This window comes from Poecilia latipinna, unplaced genomic scaffold (assembly GCF_001443285.1).
Source record: "Poecilia latipinna isolate Pla-1442-1.1 unplaced genomic scaffold, P_latipinna-1.0 Scaffold64, whole genome shotgun sequence".
NCBI classification, from domain to species: Eukaryota; Metazoa; Chordata; class Actinopteri; order Cyprinodontiformes; family Poeciliidae; genus Poecilia; species Poecilia latipinna.
In genome coordinates, this window is record NW_015112680.1 from 22,643 (window position 1) to 45,422 (window position 22,780).

A 22,780-nucleotide genomic window follows, 5' to 3' on the forward strand; every position below is an offset into this window, starting at 1 on the left:
CTTTAATTAGCTAATGGAACTCCCTGTTTTATCTCTTGCACCTGAGCCGATTGCTCACAAAAGAGTCCATTTACCCCTGAAAACACACACACACACACACACACACACGCGCGCGTGCGCGCTGCATCCTGGCAGCTGGCTATGGCTCTGCCATCAAAGAAAATTTCACCACTCTCTTCCAAAAATCAGTCCAGTAAATCTAAATATATATGTTAACAGCTGTTACATCAGTGGAAAAAAAAACAAAAAAAAAAACAACAAAAAAACAGAAATTCAGTGATTAATGCTTATTTTTCCAGGACGGCTGAACATCCAATTTTCACTCAGCAAGTGCGTTTGGCTGCGTGTGTGTGTGTCAGAGGGCACATGCTTTAGTGTTTGTTTGTATACACACATGTACAGTATGTTCTTGTACTAATGCTCATTAGGCTGCAGGTCATGGCTAGGCCTCATTATTTGTTTTTATCAAGCATAAGAAAACCTCCGGACATGTTTTCAACTCCAGAAAAAAAAAAAAGTGTGTGTTAGAAGTCTTAAAAATAAATTTACCTTGTGTAGAATAATTTCACACAAGGAAAGAAAATCTGTCAATTGTCCCCTGAAGGATTATTCATTGCCTTTTTCACACCTACATTCAAGAGGATATGGGTCCTTTAAAATATATGGCCATAAACAAAGAATTGGTAAAGATGCTGAAGCTGGTGTCCAAGTCCTAGTTTTCTAATTGGTGCTAAATTTAAAGGACTGTTTTATTACTTTGTTGAGGAATCTGGTCTTCACCTAGTTCAAAGTTTTAAATACTCAGACTTAGCAAAGTGGATTATTCTACGCTAAAGTAGTACTCTTTAGAACAAAGTTTATAATTAATGACAACTTTGAATATTTGTGAAACATAAAGATCGCGTTGGGCGATTTATTTTTGGAACTACAAAATGACTGTCTGCCGTCAGAACAAAAGGGACAGATGACTGGAAGTGGATACAAGCTTTTCTCAGTAGCAGAAGTAATGGGCACAGTGGGGAAAATGGTAGAGGATTTTAAAAAAATGACTCTTACAACCAGAGACCTCCAGCCTAGGCATGGAGGAGGTCCTATGGTCCTGTGGGCCCGTTTGTCTTATTCTTGTGAACCTTGCAGAGTGCATAGAATCATTACCTCTAAAATAGCAGGACTTTTTAAATAAAAATAAAAAATAAAAAAAATGCTGGACTTTGGAAATAAGCAGAAAAAATGTCTGCTCTCTTTCATGACCATTTTAGTTTACGGACGTAGATCCTACAAAACACTCGAGCAATGAGATGAAGAGAGAATGTAGAGAATCCAGAGAGATAGTAGTGGGCTGTCATCAATTTGACAAAAAAAAAAATGTGTTGGATTAATCTTGAAGCTGTTCTGACTCTGTGACATATTACAGAACAGTCCTGTTACTTGACATCAACCATATTTCTGCACTACACCTGAAAGAGAAAACACAAATGTAAAGACAAGCTGTATTTTTCTTTCGATGCAAGACAAACCAAATAAAGAGTGCGGCGCAGCACTTTTGCCTGAAGTCATGTTCCCATGCAAGTCCTCGCTCAGACTCTCATCCTCCCTGCTTTAGGAAGATATTTTCCGAACTCTGCAGCCAACGGTCGCAGCCTTCAGACACAACAAATCCTACAGGCTGGCCTCTGACAAAGCAAGAGCAATATCAAAGTCCGAGACCATGACAGGGTTCCTCCTCCTGGATATATTTTTAATATTTATGCAGACGCATAAAAAAAAATGTAATAAACTAAAATAACAAGTGAATTAGGTATGAAACACAACAGGATATTGCGGAGAGATTATGTTGTTTCCTTTTTGGCCACATGTCCCTCGGTGCTGGCCTCTGCACAACAACCCAGGACCAGCTTTAATTGGCGGGAGAGTGGGAACCAAACTAACTTTCATCAGCAGAGGTTTTCGTGACCCTCAAAATTGAGCATCTACACATGGGAAGGACCTGGTGTATAATTTTGAATGGGTAAGTCCTTAAAATGCTATCCAGGTACGGAGTGTGACAAGGCCTCCTCGGGGTTCAAAGCACGGCTCATATGTTGTGATAATGACTTTTTCTTGCCAAGACGCAGCGTGAAGCAAATGCTGTCCAGCTGGATGAAGAGAAGGGAGATAGAGTATATACTGTTTGCAGCGAGGCCGAGAGGAGAGAGAGGTGTGTTATGTTTGGATGTCAGCGGAGCCCTGCTTCATGAGCGCCTGCTGGAAGCTGCCGCTGGAAAGATAATAAAAGGATTAGACCTGTTTTTTCTGTAGAGCTGGGTCCTAAAACAGAATGTCTCAACTGTTTCCTCTACACGAATAGCTCAAATACTCGAATGCCTGAGTCTATTGCATGAGCAAAACAAAAATAAGTGGCATCAGGGCTAGTGGCAAAAAGGTCCAGGGACTCAGACACACACAAAAAAAAAAATAAAAAAAAATAAGGGATTTTGGAAAGTTTTGAGCTAAGTTCCAAATACATGCAGACACTTTTGGTTTTTATATGTGCAGAATATTTGCTGAAAGTGATAGTCTAAGCTTACTGAAGTGGGGGTTATGTTTTAAAGACACAAGCAGTTAATATCTTACTTACAGCGGCTAACTCTCATAGCATCTTCATTCTGTATCTATGCAGGTTAGTTTGTCCAGGAGTCCGTCTGAGAGGGGCTAAAACCACTTCAACCGTCCTGAATCAACTACAATCTCAAAGTCATCATCAGGATGAGGTTATTTTCAGAACCTGCGTTCTACAATTTGGACATCCCTCACCATGAAATACCAGCGGAGGCGGTGCGCCACCACTAAGCTTCCTGTGTGCAACATGAACTGAGAACAGAACACGAATGTAAATTGATGAAATACTAATGCATGCAGAACAGTTTATATAAACTAATATAATAATTTTGCCTTTTGTTTCAAACACAACTGCGTTACATAAGCATGAAACCACAGTCCCCCGTTATATAAATCCTTTATTGTGGACCTCAAGCAGGGAATCTTAAAATGTTCAGCACTTTAAATGCAAGCAAAGTTGATGTACACTCTATTTGAAATGTTGTACTTTACTCCAGGCCAAACATATTAATTCCTTAGAACCTCTCAAGAGAAGTCTGCTTAAGGAATTATATACATATTTTATAAATAAACACTTTTTTGAGTCTACAAGAAAAAAAAATTAGACAAAGTTAGTGGCACAGATTTAATTGGGCTTATTTTAGGGGTTTCAACTTCCTTAAACACCAACGAGCCCCTACCCCCAAATTTTTGTCCAACATATACATATTTTCCATGCAAGAAATAATTGCTTACATGAACTTTACACAAAGTAGCCAGACTACAAATAAAGATAAATCATAACGTAAGATCCTCTGCAGTGCTCCGTAAATGGGTGAGCAACTGATTTTGGCCGATGCGCCATGGATAGGGTTAGTAAACTGGACTGCTGCTGCCGGCCATTTCGGTACCCTAAACATAAATGCTTCGTGGTGCCCCCACCGCAACCCGGCCTTATATACACAAAAACATGCAGCGTATTATATAGTCATTTATCTCCCAAAAATGAAGTGAGTGTGGAAAACTCACTTCATTGAAATAAAATCTTTTTGAAACTGCTTTAGCAGCAAACTTTACTCCCCACCCCCCGTATCTGCAGGGGTTAGGAACCTTAACCACCTGCAAAAAGCTGAAATTTGTGAATACTGGAGACCTATCCAAAGACACATAAAACACCCTGGTTTAATAGTTCAAACTACCAAATATATCTTTATATGCATCAATGGTGCACAGTGGAAACTATCTCTAAGCACATCCACAGAAGCTAACATCCTTGGTCTTCCTTATATTTGCTCTTGGAGGTATACTGCCAATTAGCACCATGGGAAATAAATGGAGCTCCTGAATTTGGCTGCTTTGCAGACAATAGACAATAGTGTGCCAAGATACGTCAGCTTCCAAAGTTGCATTTTCTCTCAAACATTCTAGATGTGCTCTACCAGAAGATCTGCAAACAGGCAAAAAGAAATTGTGAATAATTTGGAAGTTACATTCCACAGAAAAATCCACTAATAGATAAACTTGTGTTAAAAAGTGAAAAACATCATATTGAGGAAATACTGCAGACCATCCCTCCCTGACTCTCTTCAACCAGATTACTACGTTTCTACTTGTGTGTGGCTTGGATTTGAAGTCAATTCACTTCATACTTGTGAGACAGCTAAAAATTTAGAGCTCCCATTTAAACGGATCAAGTGTAGGCATTGTTTGGTTATGTTTCCCATATGTGTTGGATTTTCAGAATTTTAATCTGTTCTCAAAAAAAAAACAAAAAAAACAACAGAGCACTTGTGAAAACAAACGAGACTTCAGCCCTACATATATTGTGGACTAATAGTGTGCTTGGACCAAATCTGTCCTAAGGTTGAGGGAATTTTCCCATTTGTAAACGGACGTGGAAGGAGTGACAGCTTCATGCTGATCTGTGAGAGCACTTGTGAAACTGGAGCTCTACCAATAAAAAAATTGGTAGAGCTCCAATTTAAATCTCAAATCTGTTTATTTTTGATGGAGTGGAGTTAACCATGCAGCAGACCGTGTAATTTTACTTAGTTGTGAGGAAAATTATGTTTCGCTACAATACTTTTAACGAAAAATGCAACCTCACCGTGCTCAGATAAATAATCCATTTCTATTTTTTTAATCTACAGTTACATAATTGGTGTGTATTTTTCTATAAATACAGTTGTTTTTTTGTTTGTTTGTTTTTTAAAACATTATTCTGAGGACGTCAGGCTCGAAAACCAAAAAATATATTAAAGAAAATCTGAAAGGCGACAATGAGGGAACACTCAGTTATTTTAAACGTATTGGTCGAACGTCAGACCACCATTTCCGCAGAATGGTAACTGATTGGTTTGTTTTTTGGTGACTCACCATGCACTTGTTGGGTTTCTCCCCCGAGTGGACCCTCATGTGAATCAGCAGCTTGTAACGGGCATTGAAGGGCTTGTAGCGGCGAATGCAGCCGGCCCAGAAACAGGTAAAGTCCTCTCCTTTGCGTTGGTCAATGTGGACTTTCTCAATGTGCCTGACGAGCTCCTCCTGCTGCTCGTAAGCGGCGCTGCAGTCGATCCAGCGACACACCTGCCTATCCGTCTGCGCTCCTCCTCTGACTTCTTCATGCTCCGAGGCCGTGTGGGTGGCGGGGGGGCCTCCCGAGGTTTGTTTTAATGCCAGAGAGGAGGCTTGTGTTGTCTGCTGACTCTGGTGCTGCAGTGGCCCCCCATGACTGGGGCCCGGGTATTGGTGCAGGTGATAGGGAGGAGGCATGGCAGATCGAGATGGGTGGGGGGTGTGACGGTGGTGCCCAGTGCGACCACTTAGGTGATGATGGTGGTGATAGTGGTGCTGGAAGAGTTCGTCTTCACTTGGAGAGAAGTCATCAAGAGGTTCCTGCTTGAGAGCTGCCCCACATCTTTGACCTCCATCCAACAGGCAACCAGCGTCAGAACTGGAGCTCAATGTCCCTGACATAAGGGCCCCACTCATCAGTAGTCCCAATCCATCCAAGCCTCTCTCTTCACTTTCCTCGGCCGTTCCTCCAGCCCCAAGCCCCCGCAGCATGGGGACCTGCTCCTCGCAAAGCCCCAGGCTCTGCCCTAGGCCTGTCTCCGGCTCCACTAATGACGCCGAAGAAGAGGACGAGGAGGAGGACGCAGACAGGGACAGGAGGCAGGTGGCAGGTGAAGACAGTTGACAGCTCTCCTGTAGTGACGACTGCTGGGGGCTGCTGTGACGTGGGGGTCTCCGGGCTGCCTCCCGCTGGCAGCAGATAGAGGGTGGGGATGTAGAAGAAGAGGAGGAGGACGATGTAGACAAGCCGGCGCTGCTAGCGTTGCTGGGGGAGAGGTTAGCGCGGAATCCGTTGACGCAGGCAACCATCGACATCTGGGAGGAGGAGCAGACGGCTGCGGTGATATTGATCTCCTTGGAGGTCGTGCCAGTGGCTGATGGGGAACCCGTTGGGGCGACGCTGCTGGTGCCAGCAGCGACAGTGGACTGTGAGGCCAGGGAAAGGCAGCGTCTCTTCACATCGCTAGCACTGAGCAGACGCGCTGAATGATGGGAGCCAGTTGGGGACAAAGCCAGTGGGGAGGAGCCATCTCCATTATTAAAAGGTTGCACCGCGTCTCCTGACACTGCACTACCTGCACAGCTCGCCGTGCATACGCTGTTACCGTTAGTGCTAGCATGCAGGGCCGTAGCCACATCGTCTCTCGATGCCTCCAAAGCTTGATCTGCCCTACAGGCCTGGAACGCAGCCTGAGACGGGCCTTGAACGCCGGCGGTCTTGTGTCCGATTGAGTTCTCCTGCTTAATCGGGTAAGGGGCAGAGGAGCGAGCCATGTTGGCACCAGGCGGGGCTCTCTGGAAGGCGGAGGTGCTTCTGTAAGGGAGACGCAATATGAGTTGCACTAGTTTTATTTCCGCTGACAGACAGACTGATTCGTTCTTCTCAGAACGTTTCAGACAAACCTCATGTTCATCATGGCGGAGTTACAAATGAAACAAAACTGAAAAGTTATGTTACAAATCACGGAGCACAGCCTGTCTATGATCCAGAGTTGTTTTATGAATAACTGAAACAGGATCTTCTTGTAGTGAGAGGATATGAATGAGCATTTAAGACAAAGAAGAGTGAGGCGGGGGAGGTAAGGGTGGCTTCTGAGACCGAGAGGCCTGGCTAGTGTGTCCATCTGACGGGCTTTGATGACACAAAGGGGTTAAACCCAACCCAGCATTGGGGATAAATAAGGAGTCACCTGTTTTGGTGGCATAATTGCGCCCTATGAAGGGTCGCCGTTTACAATACTGTGTATTATGGTGGGAATCTTTGCCCTCCTGAATGGATAACCCGGGTCATGTTTCCCCATGCGTTGCTGTGATCTCAGACATAATCGTTCCTGTCAGCTGGCTCATTATGGATTTTGTCCAAAGCCCCTGAGTGATGTGAGAAGAGCTCGTTTTTCTCCTGTCTGTCTCACGCAGCTATCGTCTTTGTCCCTTCCCCTGAGTTTCTGAGTTTACCAGGGAAGGAAAAGAAAGAACAGAGCTAACGCTAGTCAGGACTGGAGAGAAGAACTGGGAGACCATGTCATCAGCGTCTTTAATAAAAGACTTGGTCACCCTCTCGTTTTATTCAGAAGCACCTTTACCTGTTTGGCTCTATAGATGATATTGAGAGAAAACATGAAAGAATAGAATGTTAACAAATATGTTAAAGCTGCTATCAAGAAATCTGCTACGATTTTCTTCAAAACATTAAAGACTTGCATAGCGATTAGTTGCATTTGTGTAAATAATGTACGATAACTCGTGTCAACATGATTTATCAGCATTTTATCAGAAATACTATGTTCAAATTAAGATATATTTACAACTTTCAATGAAATTTTTTTTTAAAAAGCAAGCAGTTGCGACAGTTTTACCTGCTTTCGTGGTGCGGGCCATCCTGCAGAAGGAGGTCGGATGCTGGTCTGCTGCAGTGGAGGCTCGGGGGGTAGAGCCCTTCTGAATGGCCCCCCGCTGGCAGTGGCAGGCTCTGCCCACATCGCATTAGGGTGCCCTCGGCACTGCTCAGCTCAGAGCTGGCATCCTTCTCCGAGCAGTAGGCCCCATTAACTGGAAGACAAACAAGAGAAAAACAGCTAAACGGTCTGCTTCAGATCTGATCAGAGCGTATGTTCACTATTTAGATAAGGACACGGTTCACCCCTGAAATGTGCTGACATCACAGTTTTGTTTCTGCAAAGCAAATCAGAGACTCCGTGTCATTGCAAAATAAAAATTAAAAAATTTAAAAATTTAAAAAAAAAAACAGGACAAGCAGATATTGCTCAGTCATCTGCTGGCTTTCCTGGAAGAACAATGAGTTTGAACTTGGAGTCGTGCCTTCAGTGGTATGTCGAAATCTTATTATACTGTGTAGGACCTCTTGAGGAATAAACGTTGGCTGTCATATCGGTAACCCTGAGTGATCTATGGAGAGCTTTCTGGCAAAGTGCAACCCGTATAGTAGTAAGATAGATTCATCACTGCCATCGCTGGAGTACTTTAGGGATTTTTATTCCAAACGGGAGTATTTTCATTTTGGATAAATAAATGTAGTTTGTGCAGATTCTCCTACCAGCAAACGTGACACAGTTGCACAATTTATAAATGCTGACCAATTTGCGAACAATGTCTTGCAAAATTGCTCGTATCATTTTAAGTTTTTTATACTTTGTCACACCGTAACCTCAAACTTCAGAGTACGTCTTTAAGATTTTATGAAAGAGATGATTGTAAGACAGAAAATTGATTTTTTTTTTTTCAAAGTGTGGTATACATTTTCTTGAGCTTCCTAAGTCAAAACATTGCAAAACCATATTTTGCTTCAGTTAAACCTGCAGGTCTTCTGTGATGTGCTCTAACAGCTCTTTGCGAATCTAGAGACTAAAAGAGCTGCAATATTTGTCTTCACAAAACAGCTCAAGTTCAGTCAGATTGGGTGGAGAACATCAACAAATATCAGTTTTCAAATCTTGTGACAACCTTTTAATTGGAGTCAGGTCTGGACTGTTTAACACATAATTATACATAACTTAAGCTATTCCATTGTAGCTCTAGCTGTACAACACTGATTTCTCTGCAAGTTTTCCTTCAGCATTGCCCTGAATTCATCTTCTTATCAGTTCTGAACAACTTTGCTGTTCCTACAGAAGATGAGACTGATTCTGCATATTCTTTTCTTTAAAAGGTTTTGTTTTGTTTGTTTTTTTGGCTCTAGTGGCCTTTATTTGAAAATGTTAAGGCTCCTTCTTCGATTAATGTTGTCTGTTTAGGTGGACGGCCATGAGTCAGTAGGTTTGCTGTAATCTTTCCATTTGTTCACTTGATAGACTAAAGTGCACTATGAGATCTTCAGACGTTAGGATGCAACGTTTTCACAACCTGATCCATGTCTGATGTGTTTCTTGGTCTTCATAATGCAGGTTGTTATTAAAACATCTGGGTTTAACAAGAAATTAACTTACACGTAGATAGATATGCTCTCTTTACTACTTTGGTGTCTTCTTATAGACAATTTTGAAAACAATGTGTCCATTTTCATTCCGATTAGCAATTATGACTTACTTTGCTCTGGTAAAATTTAAGACAAATTAATTCAGGCATTTTGTGAAAACAAGGGATTCACTAGTTAGAATAGAACTATTTTCTTTAAAGAAAAAATAGATTTAAGACATGTCTGCGATAAGAATTAAAACAATTACACAAATGCGAGATTTGAGAATGTCGCATTGTTGACTTTGAAAGTATTTCCATTACATGTTTTATTATTCCTAAAGGAAATTTTCTGGATTATAGTATCCAAAAAAATAAGACAAGATACGAAAAGTGTGTGAGGAGGAAAAGGTTTAGTGTGTGTGCGTGAGTTCCTATGTGTGTGTGTGTATGTGTGCGCGCGTGCATTTGTAATACCTTGTGGGGACGATTTTCCTGACATATACTATGTTGTGGGGACCAATTGCTCCTTGTGGGGACCGGAGCCTGGTCCCCACAATGGGAAACCCTGTTTTTGGGTCAGGGGTCAGAGTTAGGGCTAAGGTATGAATTGAGTTTTGGTTAGGGTTAGGAAAAGGGTAAAGGTAAGGTTTAGGCTGTAGAAATGAATGGAAGTCAATGGAAAGTCCCCACAAAGATAGCAACACAAACGTGTGTGTGTGTGTGTGTGTGTGTGTGTAGTTGGAAATGCTTGTGACCGGTAAGTCGATATCCCCACACACTCATGTGCAGACACAGGCCACACGTTCCCCGCTTCAATTTTTAACTCAATTTCACAAATTTAATTTTCTCTTAACAATATTATTCACAATGTTATCACACAGCATGAGCCTATATTGATAAAGTAACTCAAACGCCATGTAGGTGAAAGAAAATAGTAGAAAAAAATACTGGAGAATGACTTAAAAAGAGGCTTAAGAAACAATAATGGATTAAATGGAAGTTTGTGGATTACTTTAGCAAAGACACAAGCATATGAAGAAAAAAAAGTCAACAATTAGAATTGTATGTTTTTTGCAACTCAAGGAGAAAATGGAAAAAAACAATAAAAGAAACATGGAAAACTAACAATAAAAAACAGGGAGGGAGGGAATGTTTTTAAATTTAGGAAAAAGGTTAGAAAAATTAACAAAAAGGGAGAAAATGAGAACATCCGCGGCCATGTCCCTCTAGAATTTTGCAAACATTTTCTTCATTTATTCTATTCACATTCTCAGCATTTGTCTTGTCATGGTTCAAAGCAGAAACACAAAGAGGCAGAGAGGAGGCACGAGCTACGCAAACACTTCACCATCGCCTGGGGACTGCAGCAACACCGCTGGTTTCACTCAGAGCCGTTAACGGAGGACTTTCAGCCCTCGTCTGTTTTTAAGCAATAAAAATTGTTCTGCTTGGCAAATTCTCTGTGTTCTCATCTTTTTTCCTTCCCCCATTCCCCTTTTGGCTCGATATTTGCCATTTATGTACAAGTTTATTTCTGTATAAAGGTTTCAAGACTTGCCCACGAGAAGCCAAGTTTTTCTTCCTTCTCTAATAGTCAGGAACAATCAATAAAGCGGGGCAAAGGGGACATGAATTAGGTCGGAGATCACTGACATTAGCAGCTGCGTTTCATAATTACACATTTACTGCTCGCACATAAAGTAAATAAAAAGGCAACCGAATAAAAAATGCCGACATGAAAAGCGCTTCATCTGACTGCCAGGTGGTCAACGAGGCCTGAACTGAAAGCTATCATTATCGCACAACAAACTACAGCTGCCTCACCTAAAGCACCGCTTCACAATATGTAGGGCATTTCTGGCTGTAGAATATAACTTTGATGGTTTTGTCGGAGTGAGTTTCGTTTGAGGAATAAAAATATGAATAAATCCATTTGGAAATAAACAAAAACGCCAATAGGTCAATACCACGTTTAATTCTAGCAAGACAGTGAGAAAGAATCTGAGTAATTTAGAATATCACCAATATAAAGGGAGATTTGACAGGTAATTATGAAGAAAAGGGTGATAATCGGAAAGAGGATTGGGTTCGTCAGACATGCAGAGGTGATCCACATCTTTCTAATAGATGCAAAGAGGCGACCAAGACTGGTATGACAGAAGTAATTTAAAAAGCATTTCAAGGTTAGCAGTGCTAACAAGAGTGCAGTAGCCACTATTGCTTTTGGAAAAGTTTCCTTTTTTTCTTTTTCTTTTTGCCTCCATTTATTTCTGTATACAGATTTCAAGACGTAGAGTAAAACTTTAAGGACGGTGTAAGAGAGAAGATTGACCTTCTGTTATCAAGAGGTCAACTGCTCAGAAAACCTGACTTTGTGAGGAAGCACGCCACATTATGTGCATCCTTGAATACACCGCTGCTGTCTTTTCCTGCATTAGTTTGCGCCTTAGATCAACATTTCTCAACGCTGGTCCTCGTGCCTTTATGTGCTTCCTTTCTGCCATAAACCAAACATGCGTTATTGGCTGATAAACAGGAATAAAAAGCACTAGATGATAAAGCAATCATTTGAATCAGATGTGAGAGGAGGCAGGTGTAATTAAAACATAAGGGCCATGAGGACCAGAGTTCAATCATTCAATCAAGTCCATTGGTGTTGCACATTTCAGCAAATGTGAGCTGAATCCAATAAAAAGTCATCAACAACTGAAACATTACATTTTGCCATGTTTGAGAGGCATTCAGAAAAATTCAACTTGCCTTTTGATTAGTGGTGAGACTCAATTAAAATCTTTAATCACATTAATTGCAGGGTTTGTAATTTGTCGCATTTTAATCGAAAACCATATGTTGGCAAAAATAACTAATATTTTTTATTCATAAACCCTTTTTGCTGCTATATTTTTAATTAAGAGACACACAAGCACATCATCAAAGACGTATTGTTTTTTATTTGTTATTTGGGTTATTAAATCATTAGATTGGTGAAAAGTTTTGATATACCCAATCAAGTTTTAAAATTTTTAAGAAACCCTGATCATCCATGTAATTTCTCTGATTTAAAAAAAAAAAGAAAAGAAAAAAAAAACTTTGTTAGAAATATGGAGTGTTGTTTCTCACATTAGCCTGGGGGCATCCATGTTTCTGCAACAGGTTTAATATCGAGACGCTGTTTTAAACTAGAATAGGTTCGATGATAGGCTAACTCCCTTTAGCACAACTTGAACACAATGACGGTCTTTTCCAGTCTCCCATCAGATTGTGTTGTGAAGCAAAAGTTAACCCCCAGTGGGCCAAGACAAGCAGTTTTGTCATTGATAGCTGTTGTTTTCAGATGCTTCTTGTGTGTCAGATTTAAAGGCAAACCAGGAACGTAAGACAAAAGTTCCAACTCATGAAAAATAAAGGAAATTAATTGTGTTAACATTTTTCACTTAAAGTCCCGGCCCTACTTTTTATTTAACGTTTTTATCACAACAGCTATGTAGAGAAGCAATAAAAATATTAAAAAGGATTTATTTAGTATTTATATAGGTATATATAACTTTTTTTTGTGAGCTGCTTTGGAAAGACCATCACTCCAGAGGTAAAAATCCCTTTCACACCGGTTAATACGACAGTCTTTATTTTAGGGTCCAACATTTATTTCAATGCCAAAACTATATGTACTCAGATTATCCATCATAAAGACACTTTCTGAGTGTTTAGGGCTTTAAAGTCAGAGTGGTAAATGAGTGTTAAAGGTCTCGATTTCTTCCCTTTCGCTGAAAGTCAGCGCTGCAGTGATTTAAGGCTTTGCTACATTAACAAAATCAGTCACGCTCCGATGGAGGAAACGGCATATGGTGGCTTGGATGGGACCCAAAAAGAAAATTCGGTTTATATTGAATGTGCCATGGTAATTCAGCGCTGAGCATTTCATTGTGTGTTGGAGCTTGGTTTGATCAGGAGGTGGAGGGAGCATCAGAGGCCAAGGCGAAATGTGAGACGGGCAGCAGGACTGACAGGTGAAGGGTGTTCGACCAGATGAAAGATTGAGGGACTTTTTTTTTTTTGGAGATCAAAAGATTGTTTTCTTTAGTTTGCACTTTATGGGTGGGCTGCCGAGCAGGACCACTTTGTATTTATCAAACTTTAGATTGCTTTTTGGCTGTATGTTGGGATATTTTTCATGTTATGCTATGGGAAAACCTCGATAATAATAATTTAAAAAAAAATCTCTCTCAGTCATCCATTCATGTTATAGCGTTGAGAAACTTCAGTGAGTAATATTTTGATGTTAGGATACCTGCTTTGCTCTGCTTTATTATATCAAATAAAGATTTATAAAGCATGGATGCACACAAAAAAAAAATCACTGGAATCAGCTGATTTTAAGTTTGAATAGGTTGTATGGTGAATTAAAAACTCAAACCTGACTTTGTGAGGAAGCACGCCACATTATGTGCATCCTTGAATACACCGCTGCTGTCTTTTCCTGCATTAGTTTGCGCCTTAGATCAACATTTCTCAACGCTGGTCCTCGTGCCTTTATGTGCTTCCTTTCTCAAAGATTAAAAACTTTAAAACCCTAGTTTCATTGGCAACAAGTGGGGTAATCTTCCTCAACGCACCTGCACAGGATCTCCTTTTCTCTCAGAAGGAGAGAGAAGGAGATCATAAAAACACAGATCATAAAACATTTGTGTTTTTATGATGTGTTTTTCATCCCAGTTTAGCTGTTTGGAAAGTTTTCAAGTCACAAATTACACAACAGTCGCAAACAAGCTGGTTGACAAGCTTTTTTTTTTTTTAATAAAGAGAGCTGCTAACATTTTTGTTTCAGATATTCATATTAAAACTGTGAGAATGTTGTGTTTTTACTGCAGGTTATTCTAGCCCACACCTAATTGGGAATCAGCCTCCACACTCTGATCAGTTTCATTTCTAACACCAGCTTAAGCAAATCACCAATTTCATGCTATATGACAAATCTACTACTTCTTAGTCAAAGCTGAGCCATTTTTGGTTCAAATGCTGGTAATTCTGCTGATGGAAGCTGAATTTATAGCAGCATCCAGAAACTGCTAAGCACATCAGAACAAGCAAGGTGGGATGGTGCAACAACATGCACATTTGCAAGCATTCAGGCTCAATTAGGAAAAAATAGTATTTAAGGGCGTGGAAAACAAGGATGCAGGATGCAGAAAGAAGAACGGTGAAAAGAAGATGCGGGACAGTGCCAGAAACACCGGCGGCAAGTGTTTCTTTCGGTAAAGGCAGACTGTATACAGATGTGCTGGCTCATCCTCACAAAGAGCCACTGCTGTTTGGCAATGCCAGCTAAAAATGCGCACACAAATAAGGACTCTATTGTGCGAAATGCAGCCCTAAAAAGAAATGTAGCTCATTTCAGAGCAGGCAAGACACAGTGTTCCTAACATGATGGCTATTAACACCCTGTTACTTCTAAAGTGGTATCTTCCGCTCCATAAATGTCATCACATGGTATCAATTTCTCACCCTGGCTCCTCTCCTGTATAATTAAAGCACTGCGTTCTCTTCTGCGAGCATCAGAAAAGGATGACAGTAAGCCGAGGAGTTCAGGAGACCTGAGATTAAACCTGCTTTGTGTTGCCACGTATACTTGAAACCAGATATTTGCGTAGTCTGTATAAAAAAAGACAGTTTTTTTTTTTGTTTTTTTCCCCCAGTGTGATAGTAAATCTAAATGTTTCATGTCAGTTCGGATTACTCGACTTATTTTTATTTGCTAAATGCCAAAAATAATGAGAAAGAAACTTTGTTTTTTTCCAATGAAAGAGGTTTATATTAGGATCATGTTTAATTTAGAAGACCTATTATGTCTGTGTTTGGTCTTCTTAATCAGTGTCTTGAAATAATCTTCTTTCCTCAAGTTGCCATGTTTTGTGAAGTGCACCACTCCCTCCTGCAGTAAAAACACCCCCGCAAACACGATGCTGCCATTCCAATACCTCCGAGTTGGGATGGAGGGCAAACTCCCTCCCCTCTCCTCCAAATGTAAAATTGGTCATTATGGACTTATGCTTCAGCTAAAGTTTCATCAGACATCAGAATTCAACAAAATTTAGGTCTTTGTCCATGCAAACATTGGCAAACTGTATTACGGGTTTTATTTTGCTCATAGAGTAATAATCTCCTCTCAGATTGGCCCCTCAGTCCAAACTATGGGACACTTTTCTTCCACTGTGAATAGACAGACATGGCTCCGTCCTACAAGCTTCGGCAGCTTCTTCACAAGCTCTTTTGTTTTTGTTGTGACACAAGGAATCATTTTGTTTGAGGTATTCCCATAAGTGACATCCACAGGTGTGCCTCCATCTAGCTGAAACTTGTGAATCAGGAAGCTTACAAATCCATAATATTGTGTGTGTGTGTGTGTGTGTGTGTGTCTCGACTGATGACTCTGAAGAAAGTAATACAAAAAATATTTTTTTTTTATTTTTATTTTTTCTGGCATTTTGGAAATTGATATAAGGTTGACATTCCTAAATGACCTAAAACCTGGAAAAGTTTAGTCCGATTTAATCTCAAACAGACCACATGTGTCGTCGGCCAGGTGTCTTTTTACGCGGCACATGCAAATTTCTGATTCAGCTACATGGGAAGAAGTGCATTAAACCAGCAAATTCACATGAATGAAACAATATATCCATTTATGTATATCATTGGATAAACATGGTTATTTGAGGATTTGTTTGATTGTTTCTCTGGCAGCGGCGGTGTTCCAGTCAAACTCTGACATGCCTGATCTGACGCAGTCCGTTCATCACCCTTGAATGTTTTTTGTAAAAAAGGAAGAAAACATCAAGCGGGAGAGCAGCTCACGACGTTATGAAACTCAGTCCATCAGGCCTGTGAGTAGAAACGTCTTTTTAATCCTTGTCCTGCTGATTAATGCAGCTACTACGACGACCATAGGAAGCTGAGAAACGAGACAAAACACAGAAACAATGAATGAATGCACACCTGAAAATTGTGACAACGAGAGCCCGACTGAGGACTTTAGAGGAAAAGTTTGCGGTCACTTCGATTGCAATTGCACAGATCGCAAGGCTCACTTTGCATAACTGCATTCATTTCCACATCGGAGATTACTGCCAGGGAGGCTGAGCTGTAATTGTACACCTATTCCCGCTGCCTCAAGGGCTGATGATCAGAATCGACTACGAGTTCGGCTGTGTTGTGCCTTGGCTAAAAAGACTCCCTGACCTCAGTGACTAATAAATGACTAATAAAGAGCAGACATGTGTCTCCAATCTAGGAGAACTAAACCCCTGTGGAACAGCATGGCTATTATCCCAAGATATTTTGTTATGACTGCATTACCATACAAAGCATTCCAAGCCATACAATACTGAAGAGCCCCGACCGCATCCTCCTATTGTTATATGTTGCTGTCTCCCTCAATGAGGCTTTCCTATTCTCAGTCTTTCTGCTGTAATTACTTCCCCACCGACAGAGCAGCCCGCCATCTGATCAGCAGATGCTCTGGACAGCATTATTAAGTGTAATTGGTGGTAATCTGGAGCGATTTTTTATTTTGGTGACACATCATTTTCTATAATTCTCGCCTCTCCCTTTTAAGTCACCTAAGCGTTGTGTTAAGTGCCAGAGTGAGACCGCACTTGTGCCAGCGCTTAATGCGTTCAAGTCTTTGGAGACATGCAGGCCCCAATGAAAAGCAGATGTGAAGATGGATGGATGCTTTAAGAGGAGGAAAGGGGAGCGATCGGAGGTGTGCGGCACTGTACAGAGGGTCGGGGCGGGGGCGTGGGGCGTGGGGCGTGTTAGTGGGTACGTCGGGAAAGTGATGCATACATCTGAACTCAAGGTACAACGAGCTGCCAGAACCGCAAGACAGATGCCTCTGGAAATCCTGGGTGACACTTCAAATGGCCCCACTTTGGCTCCATAAATCAAAACATTCGGCACTTAAAAACTGATAATAAAGATCATTTTATTCCCGTCTGCTCCAAACAACAACAACAACATCTGCCACAGCTCTTCTCTCCCATCATGAGACGGGTCAACACGCATACGAGCGTGGCTGCAAGGACTTTGTCTCGGGATGACACGGTTGGTGCGTCTTGTCCAGTGCAGATGTTATGCATTAGCTCCTAAAGCCTTCCCCGGCTTCTCTGAATCTCATAACTCATGTCTATATTTGTGTCTGTGGCATAGTCCCGGAACTTATTTGTTTGCTTAGTAATGGATGTACGATTAAAACCCGAGGGCACGAGTAAATGAAAAATAACAACGTCTAGGGAGAAAGCGCCTCCTAAAGCAGGTCCAGAGAGCGAGAAGACGGGGGGAAGAACTCTACAATATTACTGCTGGAGCACAAAGATATGAGTGTTTTTGTAGCGGGGTTATACGTCTGAAAACACATGACAATTTTCATAAGGATTAAATAAATTTGTCGTGGCTGCTCAGAAACTTGCATGTCAATTTCTCCTTGTTTTCTCATGGTCTGCTTGGTCATATTACGGTGACTTTTAAAAGTATTTATGTCACAATATGTCACATTACAACCACAAACCGTCACTGCAATATTGTGACGTACAAGAAATTTAATTGATGGTTTTCAAAAATTAACAAATAAAAACTTAAAAGTGCGGTGTGCTTTTGTATTCGGCCTCCACTAAATGGAGAGATTAGGCCATGGAGAGCAAAGAGGGCCATTGTTACGCTGCAGGAGCTGCTGAGATCCACAGGTCAGCATCTAACATGCGGTCCAGAAACCTGGCATGTACGTGGGAGTGTCGAGAAAAAAGCCATTGTTGATAGACAACCAGAAAAATTCTCACTATCAGATTTCCACAAACCACTTGTGGGATACTGTAAGCATGTGTTACGCTGGTCATAAATCTCTAAGTGCAAATTGTTTTGTGGGGGAAAAAAACAAAAACATCCCTAACTATTTCAATCCTTATGATTAAACATGGTGGTGGCAGCATTATGCTGTGGGGATGCTCATCTTCAGTAGGAATAGCAAATATAGTTGATTTATTCAGGGCAGTCCTGGAAGAAAACCAGTAAGAAGCTCTAAAAAACGTGAGACTGTATATTTAGAGAGAGAACCCTAAATATATAGCCAGAGCCAGCCACTACAGGAGAGTTTCCAATAAAGTATGCTTTTGTTGTCCTAGTCAAAGTCAATAAAAAATCCAGACTTAATCAAGGTAAAAACCGATGCCAAGCACTTTTCATCCGCTCTGAGTCAGACTATGCTACTTTGCAGAGAGGAATGGGCAGAAATGTCACTCTCTAAATATAGAGTTGCTAGTGATATACTCCGAAAGAACTGCATTTAAATGGGGAGACATAAGTGCACCCCACACTTTTCAGATTCAAATTTTCTCAAAAGAAAAATGGAAACCTGCAGTATTTTTCTGTCTGTCTCACTAATATGCACCATGTTATGTTGTTCCATCTCATAAAAAAGGATTCAAGGGAGGGAATACTTTTTGTAAGGTGCTGAATTGACCACAGTTCTGCACCCAAATATACAGACTCAAGCTCAACATACACAATTATCACCAAAATTCACATTTAAGATTCCTCTGAGACCAGCAAAACCTGTTGGCAAAAACAGAATATGACTTATTAGAAAGTGAGAACAGACATACAAACAGTCCTCTATGTGGAAACGGCTGGTCCACACCCAACAGCCCCAGTTTGGAGACACACTGATGAGCACAAGGGTTGGTAAATAATCTCTCCTGGCTTTTACAGAATGGGAGCACCTAGTGGGAAACAGGGGTCCAACATTAAAAAAGGGTCTTCAAGTGAAGAAGTGTAACCCACAGTCATGGACACAAACACACAGTTGGAAAGTAATAAACCAATCCACCACCAACTCCACTGATCCACCCCTCCCAGCCCACTCCGGTGCCAGACTCTGAGCCCGCCACATCCTAACCTTTAACACAGCGAAGAGAGAGGGGAACACTGGCAGCCAAAACACAAACACAGCAGAGAAAGTGTCACTGGGTAGAGGTGGAGATCTTTCTCTTTTCTGCACAGCCTGAAAGCGAATCTCGCAGTAAAATGTCACAAAAAGGAGCAAACCAATCACTTTACTGATTAACATAATTAAAACTTTACACTAGTGCTTGTCACCACCTGGTGGTGGCACCTCGACAGTGTTGGTGTTTCAAAGTCTATTGCAATTGAAGTTTTAATGCTTTATTTCACTTTTGCAACTGATCTTGTATCAGTAACTGCAGATGTTCAGGTGCAATAAGAGGATCATCCTGTAAATACTACTAGAAATAGAGAATGTGTTTCTTTAAAACACCTCAATAAAATGTATATTTAAATGCTTATTATGCACATACAGTGGCTTTCAAATTGTACACACCCTTGTTAAAATGCAAGATTTTTGTAATGTAAAAAAAATTAGGCCATTATAAATAATTTCACACCTACATCCACTTATAACATAATGTCTGCAATTCCACAGTAGAACAAAAAAAAAGTAAAAGGAAGTTGCAATGACCTGGTTGCATAAATTTGCACATTGTTGAACTAATATTTTGCTGAAACAACTTTTGAGTCATTTTCATTTTCTACTTTCAATAGAAAGTAGAAAAACGTCCTTGTTGGAAATTCCTGTAGAAAGTAGAAAATGTACTTCAATTGTATTGAATCTGACTAATTTGAAATAACATTCCCCTTAGTAGGATTTCTGCTTTCTGGAAGTTACAGCACATCTGAAGGATATCATACAAAGCTATCAGTCAGGAGAAGAACACAAAAGGTTACAAAGTATATTCTTTATAGACCATTCCACCGTAAAAACAGCCATCTATGACTAAATAAAATATGGGACACTAGAGACAGTGCAACTCGATGGTTCTCCAAAAGTCTTTAAAAAGACCGACACGGACATGGCTTAAAAAGGTTTGCAAAGAACCTGACAGTAACACCGATGAAGCAGCAGGAATTTCCAACAAGGACGTTTTTGTGTTTTTCATGCAACAATAGACTCTTGTATTCTCCACAAGTCTAAGAAGCAAAGAAGAAAAAAAACTTAGTCCTGGGTAAAATCTCCTAAAACCGTGTGAAAGAAAGAATGTTGTTAAAGGCCCATCAGGGGATGTACACTGCAAATTAACTAAGGCTATAAATGTTAGTGTTCTGTTTTTGTTTATGCTTAACACTTGTCCCCATGCAAATAAAGAAGAAAGGAAGGCAGAAAGAAAGGAGGAAGGGAGGACAATAAGGAAGAAAGAGGGAATGAAAGGAAGAAAGAAAACAGAGTGAGTGAGTGAGTGAGTGAGTGAGTGAGTGAGTGAGTGAGTGAGTGAGTGAGTGAGTGAGTGAGTGATGGGCAGAGTATTTTTGACACAGAAACTAACATCACCAAGAGAAAATCCTGCCCACTTTGAAACATGGTGTTGGCAGCATCATTCTGTGGGGTTACTTTAATTAAGCTAAGACAGAGCTTGTTTTTTTTTTTTGTTGTTGTTTTTCAGCGTGCTAAAATTATCAACAGTTTTGAATACCAGTCAGTTTTTGCCTTGAAAGCTGAGGATGAAGATGGGTTTCACATTTTAGCATCAGTGTGCGCACAAGCGTACTTCCAAATTGACAAAATTAAAGTTTAGGTATGGATTAGTCAGACTTTCACCTGAAGACGGCTCTGAACAGCAGATAATCTCACAGTTTAACAGGTTCAGAGAGTTTTTGCAAGGGCGATATCAACAAATAAAGATGTGGCTTCCTTACAGCCACCTTCCTGAATGCTGTATGAAAACTTGTCTTCAACAACGTATTGGTTTAAGAGAGATAAAACAGATATGACTGGGCTATTGTACATTTTGCATCAAAACCGATATATTTGTTTCTTCTTTGGCTTCTTGCTTAATTGCGCAGGCTGAATGTGTTACAGTACATGAGAAAAGCTTTGAAAAGGATTTGTCGTGTTCTTACTTTTTTTTTTTTTTTTTTGGCAGATAACCGAAAGGAAAAACGAGCAGCAAATTTGCCATGCTGGGACTCGAGCATCAAAGAGTGTTAGCCCATTTTCTTCAATCCCAAAAACCTGGGAGTTTTAACAGAGACGTGACACTTCAGAGAAACACTCTAGATTATTCTCAGTGTTCCTCATTTGTTTTCCAACAGCTGAAGTTGTGAAAAACGTAAAATAGAGAGGTCAAGAAGAAGCAACAACAGTGATAAATACATTGAAACACAAAAAAATAATAATTTTCATTTTTCTAAACAAAACAAAAAAAAATCCTTTCATGTTAAAACACCTTCAGATCATATGAATAGCACTGTCAACAAACTGCTCGAAACCCACAAGCTCAAACTGCTCTGTGCAGAGAATCTCTGCAATAAATACACTGTGCCCACAAATTTGTACATGGCCAGGATTTATCGCAGACAATCAAAGTTTTACAAGCGGCACTGAGCCAAACCACATCCTCTAATTTAACAGAGAAGCCACATGACTGCAAATGCCAAGCCCTGCATGAAGCGTCGGCCGGACTTGGTGGACCTGAAGGACCCTCAGACGAAAAACAAGAGGAAGCAGGAGTGACAGAAATGTCTGGTACGGTGACAGACGTGTTTGTAGAGCCGAAACGTGGCTCCTAGGTCAAGTGGAGAGAGCGGAGACGACGGCATGGGATCAGGAGAGGCTTCAAAGTTGCACAAGACGCTTCTGTGTGGAGCATCTGACGTGTGAGAGGACGAGTTAGCCGGCCTGGAGTTTTAGAACTGACTTGGTTTAAGGAAATCTATTTAACAACCTATTCAATTCTAAAAAAAATTAAAATACCCTTGTATGTATTTAAGCATCACTTTTAGACACTATCATTATGTGTTTATATGTGCTAAAGTTTATTTGACTTGTCTCATGAGAATTGCCAGTGTATATAAATCTGCTGTAAAAACAAACCCATGGATTTAGTACAAAAGCATTTTTTTTTCCCTCAAACAAAAGCATTTGCGGCTGCTTGAGCTACATCCAAAAAGCGGCCGGGTCCAGGATCATCCCGACAAAGAAACAGAGACTCAGAAAAGTAAAAGTGCCATTCTTCTTACATCCTGAAGTTACTGAATAACAACAAAAACGTTTTTGAGAAGTTGGCATATTTTCTTTATTTTTTACATTTTTATCTTACCCACAATAGGGATCCACCTTCTACTCAGGACGCTGGAGCTTTCTGCAGCTAAGAGATGAGACTGATGAGGAAAGATGTGGCACAGTTCTAAACTTAACATACTGCCAGAGCGCTCTGGAACACAACTGGGCACAAGGAATACGTCACAGAAGCATAGACTGTAACAAAGATGACTCCACTAATACTCCAGGTCGGACCCGGTCAGAATCTGAATCTGAACATGGTGAAGTTTTGTTAAAGTAAACCAAAAATACTGCTGTGAAACTACGCTCTGCATTAAACTAGAGGAAAAAAGAGAATCTGGTGATGGCAAAAGTGTTATTTTATTTTCCAGAAATGCATAAAAAGCAACTCCAGTAATATTTTTGGTTTTGACAATTTGAAGGAGTAGTCTTGGACATAAATGTCATAAACATTTGATATGCGTCCAAAAGTTTTAATTACTCGTTTTATGTTTGTTTCTTTTTTTTTTTTTTTTTTTTTTTTTTTTTTTCCTCTTTTTCTTGAAAAAAATAAAAAAAATTTTTAAACAAAACTCAGGATATTTCATGATT

General features: G+C 40.5%; 1 protein-coding gene across 2 annotated transcripts in view; it reads right to left on the minus strand.

The window, feature by feature from the left end:
* The window catches only part of LOC106963544 (zinc finger protein GLIS3-like), a 68,092-nt gene that overhangs the window by 17,711 nt on the left and 27,601 nt on the right, over positions 1-22,780 (minus strand). For both annotated transcript variants that reach the window (XM_015058522.1, XM_015058513.1), the window contains 2 exons: positions 7,509-7,701; positions 4,954-6,466 (listed from right to left, as the gene is read on the minus strand). In XM_015058522.1, coding sequence (XP_014914008.1) covers positions 4,954-6,466; positions 7,509-7,701 — 1,706 coding nt within the window. The remainder of the gene's footprint in view (positions 1-4,953; positions 6,467-7,508; positions 7,702-22,780) is intronic.